This window comes from Lepus europaeus, chromosome 16 (assembly GCF_033115175.1).
Source record: "Lepus europaeus isolate LE1 chromosome 16, mLepTim1.pri, whole genome shotgun sequence".
In the NCBI taxonomy this organism is placed as follows: Eukaryota; Metazoa; Chordata; class Mammalia; order Lagomorpha; family Leporidae; genus Lepus; species Lepus europaeus.
Genome location: NC_084842.1, coordinates 81,547,683 through 81,569,072, shown reverse-complemented (window position 1 = coordinate 81,569,072; position 21,390 = coordinate 81,547,683). Strand labels below are relative to the sequence as shown.

The 21,390-nt window shown below is 35.2% G+C and overlaps 1 protein-coding gene across 1 annotated transcript in view; it reads left to right on the top strand.

Annotated features, from left to right (window-relative positions):
- Positions 1-21,390, top strand: part of CPEB2 (cytoplasmic polyadenylation element binding protein 2) — a 72,021-nt gene that overhangs the window by 33,520 nt on the left and 17,111 nt on the right. Inside the window, exons 5-7 of the mRNA XM_062213184.1 lie at positions 738-788; positions 9,321-9,344; positions 19,334-19,504. Of these exons, the coding sequence (XP_062069168.1) occupies positions 738-788; positions 9,321-9,344; positions 19,334-19,504 (246 nt within the window). The remainder of the gene's footprint in view (positions 1-737; positions 789-9,320; positions 9,345-19,333; positions 19,505-21,390) is intronic.

The following is a 21,390-nucleotide window of genomic DNA, read 5'->3' as shown; positions in this document are numbered from 1 at the left end:
GTGCTTATTTTAATGTCAAAATTGGATTATCTGTCAGTAACTACTGCATTAGATGATCAAATTCTGTTCATAATTAAAAGCCAAGGATCTGTCTTCTATGGAATATTTGAATACAGCAAAAGACACTTAGAGTGCAGAGTACTTGCTAATGTGGTAAAGATAGAGGCAGCTTTTTAGTACTTTTTATTAATCATGTCAACTTCATTCAAATTTCTATTAGTAACATAATAACATATTTTAAATGTTTTCATTATAATTATTTAAATATGACCAATTATTAAATGCAAGTGTGATGAGGTTTTTCTCTTTTTTGGTAACATTTTAGTTGTTTTTGATATAGGAATATAGATTCCTTTCCTTCAAGATTCATTTTTTGCAAAATAGTTCTGTAAATAAAATTGCGAACAGCTTTGAAAATATTAAAACAATTCACATCCCATATTAATTTTGCAAGACTGGGTTACCTGCTTTTTTTTATTTCAGAAAACAAGCTTTGCTCTGTTGGCATAGCTAGCAGATCACATTGTGGTCTCATGATCTAGGAACTAAGGTTAACTGGTTTGTTTTGTTTTAACTTTCAAAGATAATTTTAGTTAATATACTTTGAGTTAAACATTAGCATTTTTAATTCTTTAAAAATGTACGGTGCTTAGAAATTTCCTCATCACACCCTCCTCCTTTTTTGCTTTTCAAATAGTGCCATAATCTTTAAATTCTCCTTTCCTGTCTTTTTAAAGGTCGATTGAGCTATCCACATCCAGGAACTGACAATCTGTTGATGTTAAATGGTAAGTTTTACAGAAATATCTTATGTTTCCAATTGATTTATATAAATGGAGATGACTAAATATATGTTTCTCTACACCTCCCCATGCACACAATTTAATTATTTTTAACTGTAAAAATAAAGCTATACTATTCCTGTGTAGAAAGTAGAGTTAGGAATCTGAATATACTCTATATATCTAGCTGGCAAACCATCATTGAAGTGTATGTGGACAGTGTGGTTTAATTCGATAATCACAGACTTTAGAGGCAATCCTTATTTGAATATTGACTTTTCCATTTAAGGTTTGACATTGGACAAGTTAGCTGTGAGTTTAGTTTTAGTTTCCCCATATGTTTGTTTTAAGATTTATTCATTTATTTGAAAGAGTTACAGAAAGAGAGGGAGAGACAGAGAAAGTGAAAGATCTTCCATCTACTGGTTCACTACCAGATGGCCTCAGCAACCAAGGCTGAGCCAGACCAAAGCCAGGAGTCAAACAGTTGGGCCATCTTCTGCTGCTTTTCCCAGGCCATTCGCAGGAAGCTGATTTGGAAGTAGAGCATTTGGGAAATGAACTGATGCTCACATTGGATGCCTGCATCACAGGTGGCAGCTCTACCTGCTGCACCACAATACCAACCCCCAATCTCACCATTTATTATGAGAATTAAATGAGATAATGTTTGCGAAGTGCATAAAACTTATTGTATTTATATTTAAGGAATATACTACTCTATCTGTAAATATGATTGTTACACTGACCTAATTTATTCTAATTAGAAAGTTTACACTGTGAAGTGCACTAGAGTGAGTGAATAAACCTTCAATAAAGTATGTTTTTTTTTTTCTGTTGGACAAACAATAATAAATTCACAGAGTCATCATACTTAGAGCAGCTTTGATATGGGAGTAGGGTTGGAGGATTAAACTATCCCTCACAAAAGTATTTTTAAATCAGAGGGTAGGTGGGAAGAGTGAAATTGGAAAAGGAAGGAATAGAAATGGTAATTATAGTATTTACTTTAAGAAAACATCATAGTATCATTAAAAGGGTCTGGCTCTCCTGTTTCAACTCAAGCTTTCTTGAAATAAGATGCAGTGAAGTTGTGGAACAAAGACTGAGAATAAGGTCAGTGTAAAGCTAGACCATGTGAAGTAATTTCAAGTGAAAACTATAGTGATAGAAAGATAGAAATAAAGTCCAGGCCACCTGGGAGATTGTCAGATTAGATAGGAGTAAGAGAAGAATTGAGGAAGCAGAGTATTAGGTGAGGTGATTGGCTGGTTTGATCGACACTTAACTATAACGTATTGAGTTGTCTACTACTTACCTGCCTTGTCCCAACTGTGGGTTTTATAATTAGTGTGAATCTTTAAGGATGGTTAGAAATACAATTGTCTAAGTGCTCCTGAGGTCAGTCTGACTATTGTAGGCTGAGGCCATGCACAGGCTAGACTTTGCAGTGGTCCAGTAGATCACTGTGAATTTAACAGTTTAAGGTATGTACGTGGATTTTGGTTAGAAGTGTACTGGAAGTTGCATTTAAGGACTTTTTCATTCACCTTTTTTTTTTTTCCTATCACATAAACATATAATTTGAGTAGTTAGTCTCTAATTCTAGATTTGTAACTAAAATGATGGTCCTTAAGTACAGTTTACAAAACTCAAAATAACTTGCAATTTATATTATTCCCTTGGCATGATTTATAAAATAATGATCAGTTTAGGTAGCATTAAGTTATTTATGTATTGATCTGACTTATTTTCTTCTGTAACATTCTATGTGTTGAATAAAAATTATTTGCATTTTAATTTCTGAAAAAGCAATTTTGTAAGACAAAAATTGAATTTGAATATATTTCACATATTAAAGTCCATTTGAAAGAAAGAACCCCATAATTTTTTACATCATTCACAGATGTTCATAGATTGCTGAATGGATAGTAAGCCAGGATGCCCACAATAAAATGTATCAGTTCTGTGTAAGCAAAGAGCTTAGTAGCCACACTTTTTTGAAACTTTTGGTTTATTACAGTAAACACTATTAAACTAATCTGATTTTGTCAGTTACCAAATACTTGTAAATAATCTAAATGTTAAACTCAAAAGTGTTTTATCACATTGTAGAACACACAAATATTTTATTTCAGTTAAGTTGTATCTTCTGGACAGATCTGCTTTTGCAGCACTAACAGCACTGTTAGTTTGCTGTAACAAGTATTCAATACAGGAAGCTAGTCTTGAAGTTCTGATTTTTTTCTGGCAAAGGGACTAAGGGAGGAAAAAAGTTAAAGTAGGACATCAAAATGTGTTTATGTCAGAAAGAGAGATAATTGATCCAAAGAGAAAAAGTTTCCTTTACTCATTTGGAATCCTTTCTTAGGAGGCAAAATTAGAATTGCCTAACTTACGCATTTGTGAGGAAAAGAAATATTGAATATTAAGGAATTAAATAATTTTATTGGACATCATAGTTATTGAAGAGAAAACTACGGGCGAATTAGGGCTCTAAAACATAAGGGGAGATTTTACTTGGGCTATTTTTTAACTACACGTAATTCAATCTTATTCTTAAGATATCGTCTCCCTGAGAAACATGGAAATTAGGTGATGTTAAGACAAGACTATCCCTATGCTAAAGTATTTATTTAATATTATTAAATGATGAAAAAATTTCTGGTATCTCATAGAACATAGACCTACTTTTTTATATTATTAGAGTGTTCTTTAGTATGTCATAGATTTAGCTCACTATTTGGCAATTGGGTAAGTATGTTACATTACTTAACCAGCAAGTATAGCTGACAAATATTGTTGAATTTAAAAATCAGTGTGGGCCGGCGCCGTGGCTTAATAGGCTAATCCTCCGCCTTGCGGCGCCGGCACACCGGGTTCTAGTCCCTGTCAGGGCGCCGGATTCTATCCCGGTTGCCCCTCTTCCAGGCCAGCTCTCTGCTATGGCCCGGGAAGGCAGTGGAGGATGGCCCAAGTCTTTGGGCCCTGCACCTGCATGGGAGACCAGGAGAAGCATCTGGCTCCTGGCTTCGGATCAGCACGATGCGCCGGCCGCAGCGGCCATTGGAGGGTGAACCAACAGCAAAAAGGAAGACCTTTCTCTCTGTCTCTCTCTCTCTCTCACTATCCACTCTGCCTGTCAAAAATAAAAATAAAAATCAGTGTGTAGTAATAAATTTTGATATATTATATTATATTATATTATATTTATTATAATAAATATATTATATATAATATATAATATATAAATATATAATATATATATAATATATATAATATATAAATATATATAATATATAATATATATAAATATATAATAAATATTATTATAATAAATTTTGATATATTATATTATATTATATTATATTTTTGTAATAGTTAAACCAGTAGTTCTTGGTGTTTCATACCACAGATTCTAGAGCCAAATCATCTGGGTTTAGACCCAAGCTTGCTTTCTCTATATAGCCTTGGCTGGCTTTTACCCAACTTGAATTTGCATTTTCTTCATTTCTAAAGTAAGGATAGCATAATACCTTCCTCTTAGCAACTCTTCTGAGGAGCAAGTGAATTTATTTATGTAAAGTATTTAGAACAGTTCCTGAAAGTCAGTGTTAGCTGTGGTAGTAAGGGATGGTAATGAGTGATAAAAATGACTGAAAGAGTAAAATTCATGTTGTGTGACTAGGTGAAGTAGTTGAATATGTTGACTTTAGAGATTATAAAATAAAGAGAAGACTTAACTTGTATTTTTAGCTCTTTGAAGGATATTGTATATAATAAACAAAAGGAATTATTTTATGTTACTGAAAGCCAAGTGAGAACCATTTGGTATATAAGCTATATAATGACAAAATTTGGATCAATAAATTTAAAAAAAAAGTTTCTCTAAGCAAATTGTTCCTGATCCCTAAAATGTGATGCCTTGTTGCTTTGGGATAATCAAATTAATTTGATGGTACACAGATACACATTAAAATAAAAGCATGACTGGGACCAGTATTGTGGCATAGTGGGTTAAACCACCAGGGCTAATTGAAGCTCCAACTGCCCCACTTCCAATCTGCTTGTTAATGGGAAGGCAGCAGATGATGGCCCAAGTACTTGGGCCCCTGCTACTGACATGGGAGACCCAGATGGCATTCTAGGTTCTTGGCTTCAGCCTGGCCCAGACCTTACTGTAGTGGCCATTTGGAGAATGAACCAGCAGATGGAAGGTCTCTCTCCTCTCCCCTCCCCTCCCCTCCTATCCTCTCCCCTCTCCTCTCCTCTCCTCTCTTCTCCTTTCCTCTCCCCTCCCCTCCCCTCCCTTCCTCCGCCTCTCCCCCCCCCCCCGCTTCTAAACAAATAAATAAAAACATGACAGTTAAATTAAGGAATGGTTCATACAAATATAAAACTAAAATAAATATATATATTTATATATAGTGCTCCCTCCAACATATATATTAAAATTGGATTGACAGAGAAAACAAAAAAGCAAAATGCTCAACTGACAAAAATCTGTGATGTTACACTGATACCCTTTAATAAAAAATAAAATACAGGGGCCAACACTATTATAGCAGCTTAAGCTGCCACTTGCGATGCCAGCATCCTGTATCAGGGCACCAATGTGAGTCCCAGCTATCCATATCTAATCCAGATCCCTGCTAATGTACACGGGAAAGTAGGGAAAGATGGCCCAGGTGTTTGGCTCCTGCCATCCATTTTAAGATCCAGATGGATTTCTTAGCTCCTGGCTTCAGCCTGGCCCTGTCCTGGCTGTTTTAACCATTTGAGGAATGAACCAGCTGATGGAAATATTCTGTCTCTCTATCTCTGCCTTTCAAATAAATAAATAAATCTTTTAAAAACACTTGATAAATAATAGTTGTAGGCAGAAAAGGCAAATCTTGTAAATTGTTATTCTATCTTCTAATTAATTAACAGTTATGATTAAACTTTAAATATTCCTTTAAATAAGGGATAAAGAGGGAATGAGGTAAAAGGAAGTTAGACAAAGTTGAAGTGCCTCTGGAAGATCCTTAACTTGGCTCCTGTTAGTAGATACCTAAAAAAGTAGAGGTATAATACCATACCTATATATTTTATGTTCTAGTATAAATCCTATACTTAGTACTATCAGTAGTAAAAAGCACACCAATCTAAAAAACTGTTTTCCATAGTAACAGGGAACAATACAAAATGATGAATCATTCTAGTATTTGTTTCTGTTTCAATTGCATTGTACTCTCACCACTCTTCTCCCAAGAAAAATAGAGTGCATGTGTTTTTTCAAATGGCAGTAATGAGTAGAGCAGAAATTTCTCATTATTACTCATATACACCCATATTTGTGATCAAAAGCTTGCTATACTATTTGAGAGAGAAGAAATTACATGAATTTTTAATTAAGAAAATATACCTCAGTAATGAGATTGTATTTCTAAAGGCAGATGGTATAACCACACTATATGTTAAGTCATATAATTTTCTAAATATATCACACTAAGTCATGGAAGTAGAAAACCTGGATAATGATCAGGTTTTGTTTGTTTGTTTGTTTTTGCTGTAGAAGTAAATGGAGCAGATAACAGTATATTTTGTTTGGATTTTTTTTTTTTTTTTTTTTTTTTTGACAGGCAGAGTGGATAGTGAGAGAGAGACAGAAAGGTCTTCCTTTTTGCCGTTGGTTCACCCTCCAATGGCTGCTGTGACCGGCGCATTGTGCTGATCCGAAGCCAGGAGCCAGGTACTTCTCCTGGTCTCCCATGCGGGTGCAGGGCCCAAGGACTTGGGCCATCCTCCACTGCCTTCCCGGGCCATAGCAGAGAGCTGGCCTGGAAGAGGGGCAACCGGGATAGAATCCGATGCCCCAACTGGGACTAGAACCCAGAGTGCCAGCGCCGCAAGGCGGAGGATTAGCCTGTTAAGCCACAGCGCCGGCCTTGTTTGGATCTTAATTATGATTTGGAGATGTATTTCTATCCTTAGTTTTGGCTTTTTCAAGCTGAAAAGAGAAATTTTTTTTTTTTTAGTTTCTCATAAAGAGAACTTTACTCTGTATTTCTAACTGAATTAGTATTATGGCCTATCCCCTCCTCCAGATGCAGTTGTTCAGCTACTACTGGAGCTGAAAGCCAATACATAAGGCCACAGAGTCCCTACTAAACAGACTTTGTGTTAGAATCACACAAAGAACCATCTTGTTTCTTTTCTGCAGGTATAAATTAGAACTGAATCAGATTATTGGAAGCTAAGGACCAAATTGTAAAGTCATTGGTTTAGGAGAGATCTTCATACTTTTCTCAGCCTTTACTATCTTTAAATAAATAACACACACACACACACTCATATCAATAATACGTTTTAATATGTATGTATATATGCATGTTTATATGTACAGGATTACATAGTAATTCCTCATTTTTGTATAAATGATTTTTATAATGCTTTATAAAATATATGTACTTATAAGTACAATTTCATACATCCAATTGTTCTTTTTTTTCTGTCAAAATTATATTCTGAGTTTAAAGGGACATTTAAAAGAAATATTTTTTAAAACATGATAGTCGCTTGATGATACAGCATACTCCTGAAGTTCATGTACAAGCACTAGTAGGAAAGAAAATACACACATCATTGTTTAGTGGGATGTTAGCAGGTTGGTTATTTCCATGACAGGGAATAGGAAATATTTTACATGATTTAGCTTCATCTGCAGTCAGTTCTATTTTTGGTAATGTGGAAACTTGGAATGTGAGAGTTATCCAAAAAAAATAAATGGAATAGCTCTTTACAAGATTCTAAAATTCCTCAGGTATGAGATAGTTAGAGAAATTTTCTAAATAATTTTGTTCAAGCCTAGGAATGACATGAAACTTAAGATGCATACATATTACGTATTTTCACTATTTCAGTAGTGAATAGCCTGAACTAAGAATATAACAAGAGCATAAATTGAATATGATATCATTAATTTTCAAAATAGGTCACATTATATCAACATGAGTCCATTTGACTTTAAACTGCATAAAAATAGTTTAATTTTCTTTATAAATTTCTACCTATCTATACTATACCCTTGAATGAAATTCATCCCTACTCCCCAAAAAAAGCTATATTAGATTAGCATTAGGATATAGCTGTGGGTAAGCAGGAGCCTCTCCTGAGACATGTCTTATAAAGTGTTTTGGGTCCAGTTGACCATTTCCAGACCTACGTAAAGCCTTCATCTTGATGCCAGGGAATTCATTCTGCTGCTGCCTATTCTTGGTAGCTCTTTAAAAAATAGTTTTATTAATCTAATTGTCTCGATTTCTGTCATCACTTTGAAAGTCTTTTTTTTCCTAAGAAAAATTCTAAATCCTACTTCCACTCCTACCCTCAACCTAAACTAATATATAGGTCAGGTAAGCCATGAAATAAATCTGTCAGGCTTTGAGGTAATTGGAGCTCAAGGACAGGTTAAGTGTGCAGTAGATTAGATAGCTAAATAAAGACACTAAAATACAAAGATCCAAATGAAGCTAGTTTATAAAAAAGTCTCTGAACATAAGCATTGTATTTGTTAACTGTGTAGAAGTATAAATGATGACAAGTTGACAAGCTTTTTTTATTTTTTTGTTTTTTTTTTAATTTTTATGGATGAACTAATAATTTATTAAACATAGTTTGTAAAATTTACATAAGATGATGTGTTTAATGATGTGAAAAGTGTTTTATTTTAAAAGCAACTTGTAGATTTTATCAAACTCGTAGTTATTTATGAAAAAGAAATTACAGTATCTTTCCATTGAAATTATGTAAAATACTAGTAACAAATTGAAATGCCTTTCTACTTTTTCTTTTACAGTGTTTTCATATATACTATTATTCTATGATAATTTTAATATTTATTTGTATCTGAATTCCCCTACTCTCAGAGGTAGTCCTGTAAACATTGGTAGGTAGCTGTTTTAAAATATATCAAAGGGATAGAAAGCATTACAAAGTATATCATCACCATTATGGACTAACTTCTTCCTTTCTGTCCATGCTATGTGGACTTCAAAGTACAGTTTAGCAGTAAAACATAGTCATTTGGTCTTCCAGAACTATTTCCTTGTCAGAGTTGGTGTAATGTGGATTGGATCTGAATGCCTGTTTATTGGACTTTATATGCCAACCCACTCTTTGTATTAAGTACAAAAATAAGGATTTAATTCAAATTATTGCATTCACTGGGAAAATTTAGGGTACTATTTAATTATAAAGTGTTATTTATTCCTCTCATGATCAAATCAAATATTGTTAATTTTAATGCGAATAAGAATAAGTTGTATATTTCTGTTAATTTCAAACTATTATATGGTCCAGGTAACATATTTATCTATTAAAAGTACTTTGTAAGTGGTAAAACATCCTGAATATGATATATGGTGACATTATCATAGCTCTTAAAGTAGCACTAGTTCCCAAATGCCCACATAACTTTTTATATCACAGATATTTGCATATGTGGGCTTATTTTTAGTTCTGACATTTCACAATTTGTCCTTTGTTTACATGCAGCAAGGAGTTATGGGCGAAGACGAGGTAATTCATTTATGTTTGCTATGGTATAACTGTTTCTAATTGTGTTTTACTGATTGATGTTGTAATTAACAATCCCAAAATTTTAATAGTGTTCAAAAACCCACAAAAGAATTGTATTTTGATTCAGAATACTTGTCAAAGTTCTGAATACTACATTTTTTAAACTTTAAGGTGTATTTTCATGGCAATTATGGTTATTTAATAATTTTTCCATTTTAAACTGATAAAACTTAGCTTCTTTAAAGATAGTTCTATTTCTTTTAAAAGAAAGCTGCTGTCTATGTTTTTTCTGCTTAAGAAATGTCTAATAAATGTTAGTGAAGGTGACATGCAATAAGAGTTTTCTACTCTAATCTGTAACTTATTATCTTACCTATTGTATATAACAACTCCAGATTCTTAGTTTTATGTTTGACCCAGTCAAAAATAACACATATACCAAATAGATTATTAACACTGATTTATAAAAATCATGTTGCTGATGTTTCTTTGTGTTCTGAAATTATCATCCTTTCTTTCCCTCTATCACACACACAGTCTTCCCCCTCTTCCACTCCCCTCCCTTACAACAGTATCTCCTCAGAGTTCTTATGGGCTACCTGAAAGAAAAAGCAAGGACTGTGTGATGCAAAGCAGTTGAACTCCATTAGAAAGCAGCTGGCATTTGCTATAGCTAAAACTGCCTGTCTCTTGTCCAAGGGCAGAAATTGAGAGATAGAAAAGTAAAATACAATGAAAGAAGGCAAAAGTATTTATGCATGACTGGATTAGCCTTAAAGTGAGCAATAAACATGATACTTACACAACTGTTTACTCTAAGTACCACACTGAATAAAAAGGTTTTTCTTTGACCTATAAAAATCTCTCTGGCTATGAAGGAGACAGTAACAATACTGCCCTTTGATAAACTTTATATCCATGTACCAGTGAGTAAATTTCTTTTCCTCTCTGAAAACAAGCAAATCGTTGGCCACTGTTGACAACCAAAATTAATATTTTATATTCTTAACTGGAATTTCCAACATTATATTTCAAATTATCTGCATTTAAATTTCAGGTTTTTTTTTTTTTTTTTTTTTAAGATTTCTTTATTTGAAAGGTAAAGTTATAGAGAGAAAGGGAAGACAAATCTTCCATCCTCTAGTTCACTCTGCAAATGACCACAACAGCTTGGGCTAAGGCCAGACTGAAGGCAGGAGCCAAGATCTACATCCAGGACTCCCACATGGGTGGCAGTGGCCCTTATAACTGGACCATCCTCTGCTGCTTTGCCAGAGGCACATTAGCAGGGAGCTAGGTTGAATGTGGAGCAGCCAGGACTTGAACTAGCATCTGTATGGGATGCTATTGTCGTGGTTTGGTGGCAGCATGATCCCATGCAGCTGATTAACCTGTTGTGCCACAACACCAGCCCTCTAATTTTACTTTTGTTGAACTGATTTTGTCAAATGATTGAGTCTTTTGGTTCTTCAGTTTTCTAACTAAGAGGAAACAGAAGCTCAAAACTAAAATTGAAGCTGAACAACTTTCTTGAGAGTGTTATGGGGCAGGGAGCTGCTTAGAATTTTGGTACCTATTTTCAGATCTATAGAGTCAAGTGTCCTAGACTCAAGTACTTGAACCATATCATCTACTGCCTTCCACATCAATAGGAAGCTGGATGAGAAGAGAAGTAGCCAGGACATGAACCAGGCACTCCAATATGGGTTGTGGGATCCCAAGTGGCAACTTAACCTCTGTACCAAATACCCACCCCAAAATTATATTTCAACTCTATTTTCCATGAACTTTCTGAAATATTCTTATATATATGTGCATATACATATATATATATATTACATATGTACTATGTGCATATACATCTTAAGTCACATTCACCTGAATAGCATGTTGGTACAAATGTTCATCCTCATTGCCTTGTTGTAGGGTCAATAGTGTTAGTTGGGTTTATTTTATAATCATTTATATTCATAAATGAAGTATTTGTTAAGATCAACTGGTAATTTCTAAAATAGGAAAAAAAATCATCCACCAGTACAGACAGTGTAATTCAAATTGCAGGTTAAAATGTGGAGGTAAGTGTTTAAATTAGCAGTTAAAATGCTGTCTAAGACACCTGCCTCCCACGTCAAAGTACCTGGGTTTAGTTCCCAGCTCTGGCTCCTGACTTCAGCTTCTTGCTGATGTATACCTTGGGAGGCAGTGATGATGGCTCAAGTAATTGAGTCCCTTCCACCCAGCTGAGGAACCTGGGTTGAACTCCTGGCCCTGGCTTCAGCCAAGCCCAGCACTCACCATTGAGGCACTTGGGGAGTGACCCAGCAGACAGGAATGCTTGCGTGTGTGAGTATTCTTTCTCTCTGTCTCTGCCTCTCAAAATGATATTTTTTAAAAATAATATGACTATAGAATTTGCAAATTAATATCATTTCCAATTTTTTGTTGATGTTTTTAAAACAAAGGAAATTTACTGATTATTTACCCAGAGAAATAAAAACATTTCTAGTTCTTGTAATAAGAGCCTTAAGGACAACTACACCAACTCTTCTTTTAAAAGAAAGAAAAACGTTTTAAAATTTTAGAAGCAATTGCTTTGAAATATTTTTGAATTTCAACCTCAAGTTAAAGAGAAATTGTAAGAGGACTGTTAATTTGTTAAGAAATTATATAGAAATTCCTGATTCTGATCTACATCAGTTATTTTTTATTTGTGCTTACAATTTCATTTTATGAATACACTACACTTTATTTCTCCTTTTCCCTACTATGATAGATACTTGAGTTATTATCCACTTGGAGCTTCTTATGAATAAGGCTTCCATAAAGATTTGTGTACCCTGTTTGTGTGTGTGTCTCTGTGGACATAAACATTCATTTCTTTTGGATATATAAAGATGAGTGGCATTACTGTTCATAGAGTAAGTATATGTTTATGAGACTGACTTTGGATTGTTGACATTCTGCTATTGTCCATTCTCATAGATGTAAACAGTGGTATCTGATTGTGGTTCTAAGTTGTATTTTCTTAATGATAGAGGATGATATTGAGGCACCTTTTAATATGTTTGTAATCTATTTTACTATATTTTTTGTTCTGTTTGTCTTCATTTATGGGATTTCTTTATATATTTTGTCCTGTTTTCTATTAATGTGTATTTTTTAGCAGTGTGTTTCTTTTCATTCTACTATATTAGCAATATCTTTTGATAAGCAGGAAAAATGATTTAATGTTGAAGTGTGTTTTTTTTTTCCATTATTAGTACCTTTTAAGCTTAAGAAATTATATGGTATGAGGTAGGGATTAAAATTAGTTTCCTCTACCCCTCACTGGATATTCATTTATTAATACGATTTTCATTTGTATATTGATACCTCAGAAAAATATCAAGTGACTATATTGGGGCAGGTCTTTAGGGAGTACATGGAAAGTATGTATTATGAAAAACAACGGCCAGCGCCGCGGCTCAATAGGCTAATCCTCTGCCTGCGGCGCCAGCACACCGGGTTCTAGTCCCGGTCAGGGCGCCAGATTCTGTCCCAGTTGCCCCTCTTCCAGGCCAGCTCTCTGCTGTGGCCCGGGAGTGCAGTGGAGGATGGCCTAGGTCCTTGGGTCCTGCACCCACATGGAGATCAGGAGAAGCACCTGGCTCCTGGCTTCGGATCAGCGCTATGCGCCGGCCTCAGCGGCCACTGGAGGGTGAACCAACAGAAAAAAAAGGAAGACCTTTCTGTCTCTCTCTCTCTCTTACTGTCCACTCTGCCTGTCAAAAAAATAAATTAAAAAATTTTTTAAAAAAGAAAAACAACATGATTCTCAAATTTTTTGGCCAAAATAGTCTTGTAATTCCATTTTCCACAAGTTTTTTGAAGTACCCGTGTGTGTGTATGTGTATGTGTATGTGTATGTGTATGGCAGGGGTGGTTCTATTTTATTCCATTTCTCCATTTGTCTATTCTAACCCTGTAATGGTCTTAAAAACTCTAGCTAACCAGTATAGCTTTATGGATTTTGCGTGTGTGCTTCTCACTGCTCTGAGTCTTTTGATTTATCATAAATTTCAGAACTAGCTTGTGAGTTTCTAGAATGCCATGTCCAAGAATTTTTGAATGGGATTTTATTAAATCTATAGATTAAATAATTTGGAGAGAATTTACATCTAACATGTTGATTTTTTTCTGTTCATCCATTTATTTCAATCTTTTGATATTTCTCAGCACATTTTTTCCTTTTCCGTGGAAAAGCCATAAATATTATCTTTTAAATTATTCAGGAGTACTTGGTGACTTTGATGAGATGGGAATGTTAATATTTGAAGGTTTTCCGAATTTATTATTAACATCTAGAAATGCATTGATTTATGTAAATTGGCCTTTGCATTTGTGCCCTTGCTGAATGCAGTTATTTCTACTTATTCTGATTCATTTAAATTTTGCATATGCAATTATATTATTACTAAATAAAGTCAGTAAGACAGTTTTGTTTTTCCTTGTCAGTATTTGTGACTTTATTGTTCTCCTGTTTTTGACCTGGTTGTATCTCCAGGACAATGCTGAACAGAAATAGAGTGAACATCCTTCCAAACCTCAGAGGGAAAGCATTTTGTAGTTTACCATTAAAGACTTTAACTTTTTTTATGCTCTTTATCAGACTGAGGAAATTCCCTCCTGTTTCTAGCTTGCTTGCTGAGAATATTTTTTATTGTGAATGGTTGTGGAATTTTATCACATGTATTTTCTACATCTTTACATTTTATTGTATGGTATTTATATTTTGGTTTACTAATGTAAATTATAGTAATTGATTTTCAGAAGACAAATCAACCTTACATTTCTGGAGTGAATTTACTTAATCATGATATATTTTGTATTTTATATATTTTTGGAATTACCCTTCAACATACTCATTAGAATATTTGCATCTATGTTTATGAGGCATATTGACATATAGTTTTCTTGTAATGTTCTTACCAAGTTTTAATATCAAGATTATAAAACAAGTTACAGAATGTTACCTCTTTTATTCTTTGAATTTGTAAAAAATTGTTACTTTTTTTTCTGAAGTCTGTTTTACTTACCAGTAAAACTGTCTAAACCTGGAATTTTCTTTATTAGAAGTTTTTATTTTGTGTTTAGTTTGTTTTTCAAGTTATAGTGCCAATTTCTTTAGCAGATATAAAACTGTTCAGATATTGTTTTCATTTTTGTTCCAGTGCTGAAAGATTAGTTTTCAAGGAATTTTTTCAGTTCCTCTAGTCTTTGAATTTATTAGCATAAAGTTTTTCCTCTTTTTCCCTTTTTAGGCTAAAAAATGTTTTTATGAATTTTTAAAAAGATTTATTTATTTATTTATTTATTTGAAAGGCAGTGTTACAAAGAGCCAGAGGCAGAGAGAGAGAGAGGTCTTCCATCCACCGGTTCACTCCCCAGATGGGCTCAAAGGCCAGAGCTGCGCTGATCAGAAGCCAGGTGACAGGAGCTTTCTCCGAGTCTCCCACATGGGTGCAGGGGCCCAAGCTCTTGGGCCATCTTCCACTGCTTTCCCAAGCTATAACAGAGAGCTGGATGGGAAGTGGAGCAGCCAGGTCTCCATTTGGGATGCCAGCACTGCAGGGGGCAGCTGTACCCACTATGCCACAGTGCTGGCCCCTATTTATGAATTTGAAAGTCAGAGTTACAGTTACTGGTTCACTCCCCAAGTGGCTGCAACAACCAGGACAGAGCCAAGTAGAAGCCAAAAGCCAGGAGCTTCTTTCAGGTGTCCCTCATAGGTAGTAGGGGCCTAAGCCATTAACAAGCAGCTGGATCCGAAGTGGAGCAGCTGGGACATGAGCTGGTGCCCATATGCTAGCCTCACAGGTGGTAGCTTAATCCATTACGACAGCCCCTAATCTCTATAAATTCTGTGTTGCTTGATATATCTCCATACCTACTATTCATAATTTGAGTTTTCTTTTTTTCTTGATGAATTTTGCCCATTTTATAAGTTTTCAAAGAACTGGTTTTGGGGCTTTACTGATTTCACTAGCATCAGTCTCTGTTTTCTATGTCATTGATTTTCGTTTTGTTTTTTCATTTCCTTCATTTTACTCTTTGTATTTAATTTTCTATTCTTTTTCCAGCTTTTTTGTGGCAGAAACTTAGATGATTTGTTTTATAAGGACTTCTTGTTTTCTAATATGGATTTAAAACTCTAAATCTTTTTGTAATGTAGATTTTTTTGTATCCTACAAAATTTGGATTACATTTTCAATTGCCCTCAGTTTCATTTTTTAAGGTGTAAGAAGCAATTTTTGTTGATGATTTATATTCAGTTAACTTGTCTTCTAAAAGATTATTTTAAGTCCATAGGGGTTTTTTTTTTTTTTTTTTTTTTTTTTGCTTCTTGAAAGAGGTTATTATTTTAGCAACGAAGATTCTTGTTAGTTATTGTATAAAATGTTCTTAACCCTTCATTTACATCTTTTGTTTAGCTGAACTTTGGTTAATGGACTATGGGCATATAGATTATAGAGGTTTTTTATAGTTACATTAAATATAATACTTTAGCAAGAATATTATATAGTTATTGACATAGTGTAGTTATTAAAATATATTTGTAATACAAGTGTACCTACAATATTACAGTTAACAACATTTTAAGTCATTCTTGAGTCACCTCTTCCTGGCAGTGCTTATTTGGTCACTATATTAGTATTGCTCTTTAGATTCTAAATATTTATGACCTATATTTTTTCTGAAGATGAAAGTCTATGAGGAGGATTTTTATCTTGAGGACAAACTGAGCATTTCAGATTTTGTTGGGAATTTTAATTAGGGACACTCAACCAGTAAAGTCTATGCAAAAATATCCCAGAATCTGAAACATCTGTGATCTTTGAGCATTTCGGATAAAGGCTACTCAGACTGCAGTACCTGATGAAGAGCTTGCCTTCTTTCCTTGATTTCTGAGAATATTGACATTTATACTCCCATGATTCCTATTTCTGACAGCAAAATTATTTGGAAAGTTTAATAACACAGTGAACATGGATTTTTAACATTTAATCTGAGTTTCAATCTGTAAAGTAATTTCTGCTTCATATACCAAATATGATCACTCTCCTTCTTGTTTTGTCTTACAAACTTCAGATTTTTAAATCCAACTGCTAGCTAACAAGTTAGCTCACTCTCACAGGAAAGCAGTCCCTTTCTTCTAGCCCACACCCAGTCTTACTCAGGCCATCCCATTTCTTATCGTCTTTGTTTATATCACTTGCATCATTGTGTGTCATATTTTTCAAGATGGTAGCATGTTGATGACACTTTATGTTGAATGTTCCTTAAATATTGTGGCACATGCTATAGATTATGTACATTGTCTCCTTACTCAAAAAAGTCCTTCACTTAATCTTGAAAGAAAAACAACCTAATTGTGTTCTTATTCTTTTCCCTTCTTTAGAACAGTTGTTAAAAGCACAGTCTTGATTTTATATTGTGCTTTACAGAACTCTTAATTACATGCGGTGTGACTCCTACCCAACTTTGCTAAAGCTGCCACTTTTGAAGATAATACACATCCTCAAACACAGTGTCAATTTTTAAAACCATTATCTTAACATCTCATATTTTTGCTAAATTGTTCTTTTTTTATTGCATTATTTTTCTTTGGTGCTATTGTCAGTAATGTTTGACTTCTTGTCTTTCTTACCACTCCTTTCTCTACTTCTTTGAACATTCCACTTGTAAGTTTCCCAAAGAATTATCCATATCATTTCTCTCTGGAGTTTGTATCACTAATACTCATATTACAAAGAACTTTAAACTACCAGTTGACTCTAAATAATTTTATGGGAAATATTACATTTCTTTTCACCATTCTATTTCCTACATCCTACCATATATTTGCTTCTGAACATTGAATGAGCATATGAAACTTATACATCTAAAGTTTATTACACTTTCTTGTACAAGTTTCAAGTATTTACTATCCCTATATTTAGTTACTGATTCTTATTTCCTGAAATCTGTCTTTGATTCCTCCTTTTCTATTCTTTCTCCCTATTTGTCCCCATCTTTGTTTTACTGTTTAGATTTTTTTCTTTGCACAGTTTCTGATCTCATTTCCAGTCACCTAATCAATACTTGTATTTGCTAAACTAAGTGTTCCTGAAACACAGGGGAAGTTGTAACTCTGCTTGAACCCCTGGTTCCAGTTTATTTTTTTTTTTCATCATTTACTAAATAAAGTGTTGTCTTATCATGACATTCAAGGCTCAGTACTCTGATTAGCTGCTAAGGGCTTGTCCATTTCTTACTTTGTTTTTGCCTGACATGCTTCAACTAATCTGTATCTTAAATAAATTCATTTTTACTCTTTTGCTTTCTTGTGTTTCTCTTCCCTTGCAGAAAATTTACTCAAAACTATGTTCCAATAAACCTACTTATAAATGTCCTACCCTCTGTAATGCTTCAGTAAGCACTGCCACCTTTCTTTTTTTTTTTTTTTTTAAGACTTATTTATTTATTTATTTAAAAGAGCTAGAGGGAGAGACAGAGAAAGAAGAGAGAATGAGAGCGATACCTTTCATTTGCTGGTTCGCTCCCCAGACAGCCACAATAGCTAGCGGTAGGCCAGGCCAAAGCCAGAAGACAGGAGCTTCTTCCAAGTCTCCCGTGTGGGTGCAGGAGTCCAAGCATTTCTTCCGCTGCTCTCTCAGATGCGTTAGCAGGGAACAGGATCAGAAGTAGAGCAGCCAGGACATAAAACAGCACCCATATGGGAGCCAGCATTGCAAGTGGCAGCCTTATGCTCTGCCATAACACCAGCCCCATACCTCTACCTTTTTAGAACCTTAAATGCTATCTAATTTCACTTGGAGATTTCAGAAATTACCTTTTCATTTGCCAGACTTCTGTCCTCCAGAATGCTATCTCTCTGAAGCTTTCCTGTGGATACTACTGTAGTTACGTGTGTAGATCTTCCTTAATTTACATTTATTGAGAGCAGGGCACTGTATTTTGTTAGGTCTTTTTCTTTTTTATGATTCCTATTGAGTGTTTAGTGTCAGGAATGCTTCTGAGTGCCTTATAAAAGGCTGTACTTCTGGAGCCGGCGCTGCAGCATAGCAGGTAAAGCCGCTGTCTGTAGCCCCGGCGTCCAATATGGGTGCTGCTTCTGATCCAGCTCCCTACTAATGCACCTGGGAGAGCAGCAGAAGATGACCCAAGTCCTTGGGACCCGTACCCATGTGGGAGACCCAGATGAAGCTCCTGGCTCCTGGCTCAGCCTGGCCCAGTCCTGGCCATTGTGGCCATTTGAGGAGTGAATCAGCAGATAGAAGACCTCTCTTTCTGTCTCTCCTTCTCTCCCTCTCTCCCTCTGCCTCTCTATAACTCTTTCAAATAAAATAAATAAATCTTAAAAAAAAAAGAAAAGGGTATACTCCCAAAGTGTGGGTCCAGATGGACATGAAAAGTCCTAAAGGGAATGCCTTTTTGTGTTTTGCACATGTGCAGATGCCCTGTGTACCTGTATGTATACTTGTGCACATGTAATAAATTACTTCAAGATCTTATATACAAGTTTTACTTGTTACTGTGTTCTGGAAGTAGCTTTTTTTTATTATTATTGTCTTCTTATCTGTATATTCTGTGTCACTTTCTTCCTGCCATCAGTTTCTAAAACTGTTAGACATCCTGTCAAACTGTCCTCATACATTAGCTTATTGCTGCTGTCCATGAAACACCGATGTGATGTAGTATTTCTTTTGTAATATAACTGTTGTCATATGACTGTGTTTATCCCTAAGCAATTCTTAGATTGCATTTCTCTGAAACCCAGATAACGAGAACCACAGACTATCTAAATTATTTCTAACAGTTTTTTTTTTTTTTAACACCTGGGTTACCTTTATTTGCCTTGGAATTTGTCTTTGATATTTTTATGCTTGACTTTAATTTAGCATTTTCATACTTCTGAAATTCAGGTTGTATTTCTTCTTATATTTTAGGTCGTTCTTCCCTCTTTCCAATAGATGATGGCTTGCTGGATGATGGTCACAGTGATCAAGTTGGTGTTTTGAACTCACCCACGTGTTATTCAGCTCATCAAAATGGAGAACGAATAGAACGGTTCTCTCGAAAAGTTTTTGTTGGTGGTCTTCCTCCAGATATTGATGAAGGTAAAGTGGGGATTTGGGCTGTAAAAAAATACATACTAAAAATGAAAAAAAAAAGTGGAATATGTGAGTGAGCATGTTGCCATTTTTTTCCTTTTTTATTCCTTAGGTCTTATAATAAATATGAAAATGAGCATTTTTATGAAAGATTTTCGTGTCCTATGTCACTTATTTTTCTAAAATATTTGAATATATGTCCATAAAATACATACATACATACATACACAATGAAATAAAGGAAAGTTTAACTTCTTACAGGAAAATCTGCCGTTAAAAATAGGTAAGGGGTTGGCATTGTGGCATAGCACTGCTGCCTGCAACACTAGCATCCTGTATGGCCTCCAGTTTCTGTCCCAGCTCCTCCACTTCCAATCGAGGTCTCTGCTGATGGCCTGGGAAAAACTTTGGAAGATGGCCCAAGTACTTGGGCCTCTGCCATCCACATGGGAAACTGGATGAAGCTTCTGGCTCCTGACTTCAACCTGGCCCAGCCCTCTGGGGAGTGAACCAGAGAATGGAAGATCTGTCCTTCCCTCTCTGTAGCTCTGATTTTCAAATAAATAAATCTTAGAAATAGGTGAAGAAAGGCGGCGCCGCGGCTTGATAGGCTAATCCTCTGTCTGCAGCACTGGCACCCGGGGTTCTAGCCCCAGTCAGGGCACCGGATTCTGTCCCGGTTGCTCCTCTTCCTATCCAGCTCTCTGCTGTGGCCAGGAGTGCAGTGGAGGATGGCCCAGGTCCTTGGGCCCTGCACCCACATGGGAGACCCGGAGAAGCACCTGGCTCCTGGCTTCAGATCAGCGTGGTGCGCCGGCCGCAGTGGCCATTGGGGGGTGAACCAACGGAAAAAGAAGACCTTTCTCTCTGTCTGTCTCTCTCTTACTGTCCACTCTGCCTGTCAAAAAAAAAAAAGCAAAAAAAGAAATAGGTGAAGCCAACACCGTGGCTTAACAGACTAATCCTCCACCTTGTGGCGCCGGCACACCGGGTTCTAGTCCCGGTTGGGGCACCGGATTCTATCCCGGTTGCCCCTCTTCCAAGCCAGCTCTCTGCTGTGGCCCGGGAAGGCAGTGGAGGATGGCCCAAGTTCCTGGGCCTTGCACCCGCATGGGAGACCAGGAGAAGCACCTGGCTCCTGGCTTTGGATCAGCACGATGCACCGGCCGCAGCGGCCATTGTGGGGTGAACCAACGGCAAAAGGAAGACCTTTCTGTCTCTCTCTCTCACTATCCACTCTGCCTGTAAAAAAAAAAAAAAAAAGTAATAGGTGAAGAAGAGGCTATAAAACTCAAAAAATAAATTAATTGAAACTATACATAAATAGAAACCTAGAAGCTAATAAAAAGTGTGACAATTGTATGTAATAATAACAAAGGAAACAGAATTTACGATAGATTAGGAATAACTAAAATCATGTTTGTGAGGTTGAGAGAAATGCACTATTAAATGTTTCAGATATCCACAAGTTATCATAAGTATTAATCAGTATAATAAGATTTCTGTAACTTAGAGCATATCATTGGATTTCACCATATGAATTTCAGAGAAACTATCTGGCTTGCATCAAACCTTAATATATTTTATTGTTATTATAGCTATTCAAGTCCCATTTTGTCAGACCTTTCTTCCTGTAAGAATATGATTTTACTTGGGTAGCAATAATAGATCTATTTTTTATCTCGATATAATACTGCCATTTTTTAAGCCAATACTGTTTATGATTTATACTATAAAGCCATTAGTATCCACAAAATATTTAATAAAATGTTTAAATTTACACAAAATATTCTAGCTGATGTTCCATTTTAAAAATGAATTTATATTAATGAAAATAAATTTTATATAATATTTTATTAAGGATAGTAGACATTCCCAGTATTTATATTATA